This window comes from Amphiura filiformis, chromosome 19 (genome assembly GCF_039555335.1).
Source record: "Amphiura filiformis chromosome 19, Afil_fr2py, whole genome shotgun sequence".
Lineage (NCBI taxonomy): Eukaryota > Metazoa > Echinodermata > Ophiuroidea > Amphilepidida > Amphiuridae > Amphiura > Amphiura filiformis.
The window spans coordinates 19,986,875-19,999,359 of record NC_092646.1 but is presented as its reverse complement, the minus strand read 5'-3'; the positions used below and the strand labels follow the sequence as shown (position 1 = coordinate 19,999,359).

The following is a 12,485-nucleotide window of genomic DNA, read 5'->3' as shown; positions in this document are numbered from 1 at the left end:
TCGACGAGCGTCAGGCCGAGACAATCTGGTTGTGCAGGAGACTATCATCGTGACACCCACGTTGGAAGTTGGAACCATTGGATTACGGAAGAAATATTCATTACCAGGACTGAAGCAATGTGGCCATTTCTATGTTTGTACCGGGCAAGTACCTGACATTTTTCAACACAGAGATTACTACAAATTCGTCCAAAGGTAAGCAAAGGGTTGGGGATCGCATTTTTAACTTTGACTATTTCTGTTTCGGAGTTAAGGTCCGCTAAAAGTAGACCATGATATTTCGGGGGCTGTATTTGTTGTGCATGTCACATTTTGAACAATGAGTGAAAACCGTCAACATTCGCTGGTGAATTATAGCGACGCTTTAGTATACCGCCGTTCACGGAAGAACGGTGGTATCCTAATTAGTAGTTACTATGTAACTATAACTTTAAGCTTACATTTTTTTTCATATAAATACACTGCTTTGTCCACACTCTATTCCACATACAACGTGATGCTACAACTAAAGTTTTTTAATTATTATTTTTTCCGTGGTCGGAGCTGTGCGCTTAGCGTAGACGAGCGTGCACACAGAAGAAATAAACAATCACGCTGATTGGCTGATCCACGCACTTGCCAACAAGACAGTTGGCCCATTGCTCTTCGGCACGGGCCACGGCGCGTAGTAGGGTGCATCAAAAGCCCCTCATGTCAACCATATTTTTTCTACCTAGTGTCAAACTGTGCCATTTAACTAGAAAATCATCCCCTCCAAATTTAAATTCAATCGGAGGTCGGGAAGGGGGTCCACCGTGAGCTTAAAGTTCGGACAGAGACAACCAGTAAAAATTCGGCCGGCAGCTATTGAATTATATACAGTTATACATACATATTAATAGCTGCCTTTAGTGAATGTTTTTATAGTACCTCATATCTCAGACAATACACAATAAAATGCAAATCCATTTGAACTAAGCAAAAAGGCAGCTATTTTCAGACATATTTGAGGTCATAATAATAGCTGCCATGTGCATGTTTCTCTATTTACAGCTGTTTCTGCATGGAAAATGGATCCATCACGCGCTACAAGCTTAAAGTTTGTGTATGATAGGTGCCTTTAACTAAATGATAAATCAATCAGGCAGCTATTTAGTTTGCATTACTTTATACTGCACATCACTGTGGCTGCCATATGAATAACAATGTAATAAATTGCTTAATATTTATCAGTCCATTGATTATGTTCCTCACTCTGGGCAGTAGCTAGGATATCTGTATGAGTTTCTTAACACTTTCTGCTGCATCATTTACCACATTGACGGCTCTAACATTGCTAAGCGATAGCAGTAAAGCGAAGGACTCGGGCCAATCAATTACATTCAAGCAGTCACATATGTCCAAGCTGTTGTATAGTATCAAAATCTCTCTAATGCAGAATCACATTGAACAGCTTCCGCAAGGCACTGTGACAACAAAGCACCAGCTACTATAAAGATATGTGAATTTGTTGTATTTGCAACAATAATCTAAAGTTCCTGCTGGATAACATGCAGTGTTGCTTCTGGCCCGCCATGGAACGATCTTCAGTTGTACAAGCCCCTAGCTCCTGCAGTATGCCGATATCAATTTCGGTGTTGCAACAAGTGCACGCAAACCCACAAAGCCCTGAACAGACATCTGTGGTACATGTATCTCACCGAAGAGATGGCACCGCTTGCTGTCTTCAGTGTTAAGATACCAGTACAATAGAGACAAGCTTTAGCGAGAAGGCTACTTCATCTTAAACCTGATGCAGCAGCACTAAAGCCATGTATTCACTTGGCGCAGGCTTTGGAAAGCCAAAGTTCCCTGACCCTGAGAATATCACTTCTAAGTCAACAGTCATCCAAGCTGATTTTGCAGGCAAGGTTCACTATGAACATCCTGCAGATCAATAACAAATTCCTAGCAGACAATGTTGACACTTGGCCCGAGTCCTCAGTTTATCTGCAATTGCTTAGCAATGTTAGAGCCGTCAGTGTGGTAAATGATGCAGTAGAATGTGGCGTGAAACTCAGTGCAGATTTCCTAGCTGCTGCCCCGAGTGACGAACATAATCAAAATGTCTTGCAAGTGGTGGAGCAAGATAGAAAACAGACACCTAATCTGAGAGAGCATAAACTGAATGATGCTACCTAATTTGCCAATATCATATGGATTGATAAGCAACATAGATAAGTACATTTATTACATTGTCATGATTGTTATTCATATGGCAGCCACAGTGATGTTCAGTATAAAGTAATGAAAACTAAATAGCTGCCTGATTGTTTTGTCATTAGTAAAAGGCACCTATACTGCACAAACTTTAAGCTCGCAGCACACGATGGACCCATTTTCCATGCAGAAATGGCTGTAAATAGAGAAACGTGCACATGGCAGCTATTATTATAACTTCCAATATGTCTGAAAATAGCTGCCTTTTTGCTTAGTTCAAATGGATTTGCATTTTATTGAGTATTGTCTGAGATATGAGGTAATATAAAAACGTTCACTAAAGGCAGCTATTAATATGTATGTATAACTGTATATATAATTCAATAGCTGCCAGCCGAACTTTTACTGGTTGCCTCTGTCCGAATTTTAAGCTCACGGTGGACCCCTTTCCCGACCTCTGATTGAATTTAAATTTGGAGGGGATGATTTTCTAGTTAAATGGCACAGTTTGACACTAGGTAGAAAAAATATGGTTGACATGAGGGGCTTTTGATGCACCCTAGCGCGTAGTAGGCGACCTTGTCACTTCTACGCGATCGCAATTCACCAGCGCGTACTCGGACCACGGAAGTAATAAAAAATTAACTTTAGTTCTACCCTAGAATGATATTATGATACCGTATTCATTCCAATAAGCGCCCATGCCCCAATAAGCGCCCACCCATGGACAGGGTATTTTCAATTTGTTAAAGGGTACCATTAATATTGAAGTGACAGATAGACATTGATACAGGGAAATAGCTGGAGGACTACTACACATCCTGTGTAAACCTACAATACATTTTCTACATCCATCAGAAAAGCTACTAGTAGTAGTAGTAGAACGTTAAAACGTACGTAAATTTGTCTATAATAAACGCCCCTCGGCCTCGCGAAAAATTAGGTACCGGGGGTAAACCAGGTAAAAATTTAGCACCCACCCAAAATGACTTTATTAAGCGCCCTGGGCGCTTTTTGGAATGAATACGGTACATATAACTGATAAAGCTTATAGAATGTAGCCATTGCACACTAGCTATGCTACTAGTACTACTGTACTGCCACTGGCACTGGCACTGTGGTACTGGTAGGTATGCCCGTATGGTATGTCCTATGAAAACCAAAGACAGTGTGAAGGTGCACATTTACAAGCATATAATTCGCATTCGTTTAAACAGCTAATAGCAATACCTATCAAACTGCCCTAAAGAGAGATCTTTTACAAGCTGAGAAAGGTGCAAAATACATGATGAAAATATGTTTGTTTACCTTTTTCAAGATATCGACCATCCGCCATTTTGAAACCTTCGCGCTAGGGAAATTCTGTGTTGCCAGTTCATTTTTAATTGCAAAAATGAGGGCGCGAAACCAATAATTTATCAAACATTTTGTGTTTATTTTATACATGAAATATCAATTTTCTTTCGTTTTACCTCATTTTATTATAGGTCCATCCCATATCATGTGGTATAACATACTTTATACAGTAGTATCACTGAATATAAAAAAATCATCAAAAAATTAAAAAATCATGTAGGTCTATACAAAATTAGTGAGTTAAAAAACCTCTCATTATATAAGCTATTAGAGTAGACCTATAGGCCTAATCATTATAATTTTTGAGTTTGACCTGTAAAATAGTGAGGGCACTATTATTTTATCCCTAAACTAGTACTTGGTCCTACATCATTTAGATCATGTGTAGGGTATAGACTGTAAAAACAAAGATTTTTGGCACGTTTTTCGTTCAAAAAATAAACAAACAAACAAAAAACACCGTTAAGGCGTTATGATTGTAGGCCATATATATAGATGGAATATGATAGGCCTCACCTCTCATAACTTAATAACTTGGGCATAGACCACATGAATTTTCATTAATATTGAAATTTTACTATCCTAAGAATGTCAAAAAGACTTGGTGAAGTCTAAAACAATTGATGCAGTGAGGACCAGGACCGGGGACCAGAGCTGAAACTCAGTGAATTCGTCAAGGAGGTAGGCCTACATGTATTATAATAGGGTAGAAGGCAGAGGAGCAGCACAGGAAACTCACTTCACTACCAAAGGCAAAGCAAACAGCTTTTTATGACTACCTTTTATCCCAAGAGAAATAACTTGTGTTTTAAACAAAAAGAGCAAGAAACAAGGAAGTAAGACAGTAAGAAACATAGGCCTACGGAAATAAATCAAAAAGGCATCTTACTATAATTCACCAGATCTGTACGTCTGTTTGTAGGCCTACATCTGTTTGTAGGGCCTACATCTGTCTGTCTGTCCGCCTCTTTTCTCGGAGACCGGGGGTCGCACGTTCCTCAAACTTGGTGGGTGGGTGCAGCTTGGTATGAGGAAGAACGAGTTTATATTGGTTAGTGGGTCAAGGTCACCCAAGGTCATACTATAATTCACCAGATCTCGGGGGGGCCGGCCAAGATTGGCTGAATTTTGACGTTGTCATTGGTTTTACACGTAAACACAAAAATGTCTCAAATTATTCCAAAACTGTACGTATGTTATTAAGCACTATTTTATCAGTCTAAATCCGTTGAGGTTCGCCAGTGAACCTCATTGTAAGTACTGTTTTTTGAATGTTTTGTATGAATAACGCACGGTATGTTTATGATATATACCTAAAATTTCCCCCAGTGTGTATCACGGTTCGCTTGGTCTAACGGTAACGGGTCTCGCCTGCGGTGCATAGGGTCCCGAGATCGAGTCCCGCTCACTCCCGGCTATAATTTTTTTTTTTCTTCACATTTATTTTGAATCCAAAAATATTTATTTTTATGTGAAAATTTATACATTCACTGAGAAATATATTTTGTGCATTTTTTTTTTTTTTAACAGGGCCAATAGAGCTAAAAACACAACTCAGCACGGGGCGTCCAATGTCCAGGCAGTGTTGCCGTCATATTGTCTGTTTTGTTTACGATATTGGCTGTTGCCACAGTGAATAATGTAGTCCACCATCGTCTGCCAGATCTGTACGTCTGTTTGTACATATGTTTGTACATCTGTCTGTCTGTCCGCCTCTTTTCTCGGAGACCGGGGGTCGCACGTTCCTCAAACTTGGTGGGTGGGTGCAGCTTGGTATGAGGAAGAACGAGTTTATATTGGTTAGTGGGTCAAGGTCACCCAAGGTCATCCAGGGTCAAATTAGTAAAAACTGTTTTTCTCGGTTTTTTGGGGTCGCACGTTCCTCAAACTTGACGGGTGGGTGCATCTTGACCCGGGACAGAACAAGTTTGTATTGGTTAGTGGGTCAAGGTCACAAGGGGTCATCTGAGGTCAAATTAGTAAAAACTGTCATATGGGCATGCAACTTGGTGGGTAGGTGCATCATGACCTAGGACAGAACAAGTTTATACCGATTAGTGGGTCAAGGTCACCCAGGGGTCATCTGAGGTCAAATTAGTAAAAACTGTTTTCCGCCTATTTTCTCGGAGACTAGGGTCGCACGTTCCTCAAACTTGGTGGGTGGGTGCATCTGGACCTCAGACAGAACAAGTTTGTTTCGATTAGTGGGCCAAGATCACCCGAGGTCATCCAGGGGTCATCTGAGGTCAAATTAGTCAAAACTGTCGTATGGGCATGAAACTTGGTGGGTACAGTCAACTTTTAGAGTCAAATTTTTGGACGGTCATTTTGGGGTCATCCAAGGTCAAATTACTAAAAACTGTCATATGGGCATGAGACGTGGTGGGTACAGTCAACATTTAGAGCCAAATTTTGGAAGGTCATTTCGAGGTCACAAGGGGTCATCTGAGGTCAAATTAGTAAAAACTGTGGACTATGGGCATAAAACTTGGTGAGTACAGTCACCATCAGCCAGGTAATCGCGACAGCCGAGAACCGCCAAATACGGGTAACCGCCTAGTAAATAAAAAACACGGTAAATAATTAAGTATAGCAAAAGAAGTCCCATCGCACATCCATTTTCATGATTTTGCCCAAATTAATGGCACAAAATCCATTGACCATGTTGACCATGCAATAATTATGAGCCCCCGGGGGTAAAATTTCCGAACGGCTAGCCAAAATCGCTTTCCCCACCCTCTCGGCCCGCCAAAAATCGCTTGCCCGGCGGCTCGCCAAAATCTTGCCCCCCCCCACCCCTTTACACATGCCAAATTTTTGGGATCCCAATTTGCAAACCTGAAATGGCCTATATATAATGTTGCGAGCGCAGCGAGCAGGAAAATTTGCATATTAAAAGGGCATTTCGTACGGTGTCTGATCTCCGCCAAACTCCCCCTTTTATAATTCATCTCCCCAAATTTTCAGTTTTCCCCCTTTTGCGAAATGCTTTCCCCTTTTTCAAATATTTCCCCTTTTAACTTTCCCCTTTTCAAATAGTTCCCCCTTTTCGACTTTCCCCTTTTCAAATAGTTCCCCCTTTTCGACTTTCCCCTTTTCTAGTTCCCCCTTTTCGAATTTCCCCTTTTCATATAGTTTCCCCTTTTCGAATTTCCCCCTTTTCATATAGTTTCCCCTTTTCGAATTTCCCCTTTTCATATAGTTCCCCCTTTTCGAATTTCCCCCTTTTCATATAGTTTCCCCCTTTTCGAATTTCCCCTTTTCATATAGTTTCCCCTTTTCGAATTTCCCCCTTTTCATATAGTTTCCCCCTTTCGAATTTCCCCTTTTCATATAGTTTCCCTTTTCGAATTTCCCCTTTTCATATAGTTTCCCCTTTTCGAATTTCCCCCTTTTCATATAATTTCCCCCTTTTCGAATTTCCCCCTTTTCATATATTTCCCCCTTTTCATATAGTTTCCCCCTTTTCGAATTTCCCCCTTTTCATATAGTTTCCCCTTTTTGAATTTCCCCCTTTTCATATAGTTCCCCTTTTCGAATTTCCCCTTTTCATATAGTATCCCCTTTTCGAATTTCCCCTTTTCATATAGTTTCCCCCTTTTCATATAGTTTCCCCTTTTCGAATTTTCTTTTCACCTTTTACATATTACCATTTTACAGATTTTCCCCCCATTAAAATAGTTTCTCCCTTATTTTTTTATTCCCTTTTTTTTTACTCCCTTTTTTTTATTCCCCTTTTCACGATGCGTAGGCTTTACCAGTAGGCACGTACCATCTATAGTACCGTGCATTCACGTCCCATGTAGGCTACTTCGATATTGAAATAGGTCCGGCCTACACGTTGAAAGCACGTGATTGTCTGATACAAATTCTTGAGCTAAATAAAATGAATAAAATGATACTTATTATGTAATTTATGAATTCTATAGGATATAGATCTACATTTAAGAAAAATCATAATCTGAATTATATCATGCAACTAAATAAAGACCCAGGAAAAGGCCAGGAGATTGGAATTCGAATCAATTAGATTGGCTTATTAATCGTTATTATTTTGGACTTGTCTCGACTTAAAAAAAAGACTAGGCTTAAGGGGTACTACACCCCTGTCCAATTTTGCGCCTATTTTTGCAATTTTCTCAAAAATTATAGCACATTGGTGACAAGTAAGATATGTATATTATAGGGGCAAGGACTACAACTACTGTTTTGAAAATACAGCAACACAAAGCAAGTAGTTATTGATTTATTGATCAAATATTGGTTTTCCCTCATTTTTGACTGTAACTCCACAACTGTTGGCTGTGCTGAAATAAAATTTCCAGTGCAGTAGTTGTAGTCCTTGCCCCTATAATATACATATCTTACTTGTCCCCAATGCGCCATAATTTTTGAGAAAAATGCAAAAATAGGCACACAATTGGGCAGGGGTGTAGTACCCCCTTAATTGCTACTTAATTCTTCATCTAACATATAGGGCCTACTAATTCTTTTTGGATTTTTGAGGCGTGCACCACTGACCGAAGTCCCTGGTTCATTTGTCTGGTCAATTGAATATACGCCATAGAGCCTTTGATTAGAAAGCACATTTTTATTGTTAACGGGATTGTTGACAAACAAAGAATAGAGAAAATTACTCGGAACTGGCTTAAAAATAAAGTTGCATAAAATCACACAGCCACACTTGTCATAAATATGCAATGCCCATTTTGTCCAGGCCCGTTTTATAAATGTATGCTTTTATTGTCATTTCACTGTTAAGACCGCTTGTTTTAAACTTTGGTGCTAACTTAAAAAAAAACACTTTTGAATAATTATATAGCACAAACAATTCTTATTATCTAGGCTTCTGTAACAATGGCATGGCAGCCAGTTGTTTGTTGTCTCTGACATATCCCTGTTTATAGACAAGTTCTTCACACTCTTCACAGACTTTCAAACATCATTGCTATGAATTTGACCAGCATAAATATTTATGCATGCCATTTCACCCGTTTAACATTCTGAACATCATTTGGTTTATCAATCATATCGGATTTGCTCTTTGTACAGCCCCTCTATAAACGTGCATAAAAGTTGACGGATCCCTAACCCATTGAATTTAGCGGCGCTTGCACAACAGGCTATAAATCTACCTACGTTGGTATCCAAATTCATGTAGAACGCCTTTCCAATAATGGATGTAGCGAAATGAGCTCTAGTGAGTGCACGGTACTCTCCAGGGTCCAGGCATACTGGTAAAGCCTACGCACGGAAAACGGGGAGTACCCAAACAAAAAGGAGTATTAAAAACAAAAAGGAGTATTATTTAAAAAGGAGAAACTATTTAAAATGGGAACCTATTTGTGAAAAGCGGGAGGAAAGTTAAAGGGGATTATTTGTAAAAAGGGGAACTATTAATTTTACAAAATGGGTGAAAATAAAAAGGGTATTATTTGTAAAGGGGTAATTTGAAAACGGGGAAACTATTTGAAAGGGAAATTAAAAAGGGGAAACTATTTGAAAAGGGGATTGAAAAGGGGGAAACTATATGAAAAGGGGAAAGTCGAAAAGGGGGAAACTATTTGAAAAGGGTCAAGTCGAAAAGGAGAAACTATTTGAAAAGGGGTCAAGTCGAAAAGGGTCAAGTCGAAAAGGGGGAAACTATTTGAAAAGGGGTAAGTCGAAAAGGGGAAACTATTTGAAAAGGGGAAAGTCGAAAGGGGGGAAACTATTTGAAAAGGGGGGATTCGAAAAGGGGAAACTGTATGAAAAGGGGGAAAGTCGAAAAGGGGAAACTATTTGAAAAGGGGAAAGTCGAAAAGGAGAAACTATTTGAAAAGGGGTAAGTCGAAAAGGGGGAAACTATTTGAAAAGGGGGAAAGTCGAAAAGGGAGAAACTATTTGAAAAGGGGGCAAGTCGAAAAGGGGGAAACTATTTGAAAAGGGGGTAAGTCGAAAAGGGGGAAAGTCGAAAAGGGGGAAACTATTTGAAAACGGGGGAAGTTAAAAGGGGGAAATATTTGAAAAAGGGGGAAAGCATTTCGCAAAAAGGGGGAAAACTAAAAATTTGGGGATATGAATTATAAAAGGGGGAGTTTGGCGGAGATCAGACACCGTAATTTCGTGATCCACAGCATCATCCCCCAAAAAAACAAAAAAAAAGTTGAGATTCTTATCAATGGAAACCTCTGGCTACATAATGTTTATGTACAAATTATTTCTTGCAGATTAATTCGTTTGGCAAAGATATCATGAAATTTTAATTTCGTTCTGGTGCTCGCAAACGCAAAATCGGAATCAACAGAAATTTTGGGAATAAGCTTTTTTCGTGGATATCTACTGAAAAATGCCATAAAAAGAGGATGCTAGGATCACGAAATACTCCTTTAAAGTGTTTCCGTACTGTTTTCCTAAGCCCGTGGGCATCCGAGCTGAGGGGGCACCCGAAAGGGTGTCCCCTCAGCTTGGGTGCCCATTGGTTCCAGCTAAGATTTCCCTTCCATTCCAACGGCAAAAATGTGCCCCTTTCAACTTCCAAGACTTTTTTCATAGTTTGATTGCGAAATTCGCATACTGCGATGCATTCCAGATGAAATCAGACTTATTCAGGTGTCCCTAGAACTTATGCCGGATCTGTAGGCTATTCTGTAACGGGTCGGTGCCCCTATGCTCAGTGCTTTAAAATTCTTGTAAAGTTTTATATTTCTCAGTGCCTCATTCTTGTAAAGTTTTATATTGCTCAGTTCGAATGCTCAGTGCTTCATTCTAGTAACTACTTGGATTAGGATTATACAGTCTATAATAGGCCACACCACTCTTCGCCATACATACATTCTCCCAGCCACATTTCCCTAACATAATATGAAATTTAAAAAAAGAAGGAAATTTAATTAGGCAGAGGCGGGGCTCGAACCCACGCTGCACTGCGCCGCTATCACGTATACCATACGACCAGCGCCTTAGACCGCTCGACCACGAAGGACTTGATAGTGTCATCGTGAAAATTTAAACATATAATATTAATAAATCGCAACTTCATTACTACATCATATTTTGGAATTTTATCTGCTTAAAACATTAATGTGTATTATAATAAAGCTACCATTATTTATATTGTTGAATTCTCAAGCGCATAGAGACAATTAATACGAGGGTCCTATGAATAGGCCTACATGCACAATACATAAAATCGATATTGATATCGGCCACGTGCTCTGCTGTGCATGTGGTTTCCCGCAGTGGCGGACCGCGGAAGTTGTATTACGAAGTGCATCCGAACTCCATTTTGAAGCAAATGCTTTTGACAAGATATTGGATTGTTCCAGTTTGCATCCTAAGTCCACATTAGACCCCTAATTTTATTTACGAAATCAAAAGATTAGATTATCATAACAACAAAACGGTAATCTTTTGTCGGGTCTAATGTGAAAATTACATAAAAAATTACAGTTTTTACAGAATTAATTTTCACTTAATTCCAAAAAAAAAATGGCGTATGGATTGAAATAAATTCTCTACCTTCTATACTAGATCAATTGTGACGCAAGTTGTTATCAAAAATTGTTGTGGTAGATGTACAGTTAATATTCATATATTCCATTACCTATCTGATGGTACAGTTTTTACACAGAAAATATTTATTTGAAAAACCTGCCACTCGGCTTTTTTCCGGAAAGGTCACAGGGTCGCCGTGACCTGTGCAATAATTACAATTAAAATTTTTCTTATTCTAACAGCAAGCGTTTCTAAAATGCAGTATGGCGAAATGTGGTGTATAATAGGCCTGTGATTAGACATTGTAAGACCTTTCGTGACCTGCCAGAGGTCAAATTCAAAATTGCTCCACACCTTTAAAAAACGTAGGACCTTGTTGTACTTCATGTGTGGTAATCTTCATCACAAAGTGCAGTTCCCAGTCCGGTAGCCTGTCCCGTAGCAGCTGCATTTTTGATGTAAATCTCACGAAAGCCAAGGAATCACACTAAAACCATAATGATTTAAAATTATTACATCATAGAAATAATGTCATCCCTGGGCTGCGTGCTTCCGCTCGACAGCCTTCGGTGATGCTGCATCACAGATTCTAGTAGAAGGAACTGGTTGCATCAAATTATCTTCGTTGGCAGTGCAGTGGGAAGCTGTGGGAGATGCCATGGTTTTTGGAACAAATCAAAATCGTGTAGCGAACATTGTGGAATACATTGTATGCCTATGCATGGTAAACGTTGTTTTAATAAACTAATGAACTGATCATTGTACTGTATTTATGCCTTTATACTTGGAACATGATTTTACTGTAGTCTGTTACCCACCAGAAGATGCGCATATATATTTTAAATATTTCACTTACAGATCCACCGGAGTCCAATGTAACAAAAGACTCCTGTATCCAGTTTCTCAACAAGAGCGGTCACTGTACCGCAAACTGGTGCCACGGACCGAGCTAGGAGTACCCGGTAGATCCCTGGTTGTCATTTAATTGTATTCTTTTTAATTATTAATTTCAAATTAAACTAATATAGTGTAATTAATTAACAAAATCAATATTAATATAAATTAAATGTTTACCCTGTTCTTAATTATAGCTCCTAATGTAAACTAACAACTAGTGTTGAACTCTTTATGAAGGGGCCAATTCGCTGTATAAGTGACATAATAAATCGGATTAACTACCACCTCAAGTTTGGTAGTGACGTCAATGCCACTTCGCGGTTGCGTTGCAAGCGTGGCAACAAAACGCCCATGTACGCGTGCGTGTACACTAAGGGCATTTAACTTAACTCGCGCGATTTAATACTGCGGCATGGAAAATACGCACATACGTCACTACCAAACTTGAGATGAACCATTATAGCAATAGATGAAATAGACTACCCGTAGTCCACTTGCCCATTGTGCATACTCTGGATATTGTATTTAAGCTTAAAACTCTGATTTAATTAATGTGTGCACAATTGATAGATTTTCAC

General features: G+C 39.3%; 1 protein-coding gene across 1 annotated transcript in view; it reads right to left on the bottom strand.

Annotated features, from left to right (window-relative positions):
* LOC140141021 (centrosomal protein of 97 kDa-like) overlaps positions 1-3,523 on the bottom strand; it is a 78,191-nt gene extending 74,668 nt beyond the window's left edge. Inside the window, exon 1 of the mRNA XM_072162799.1 lies at positions 3,487-3,523. Within this exon, the coding sequence (XP_072018900.1) occupies positions 3,487-3,514 (28 nt within the window). The 5' untranslated portion in view covers positions 3,515-3,523. The remainder of the gene's footprint in view (positions 1-3,486) is intronic.
* Between the last annotated feature and the right edge of the window lie 8,962 nt (positions 3,524-12,485).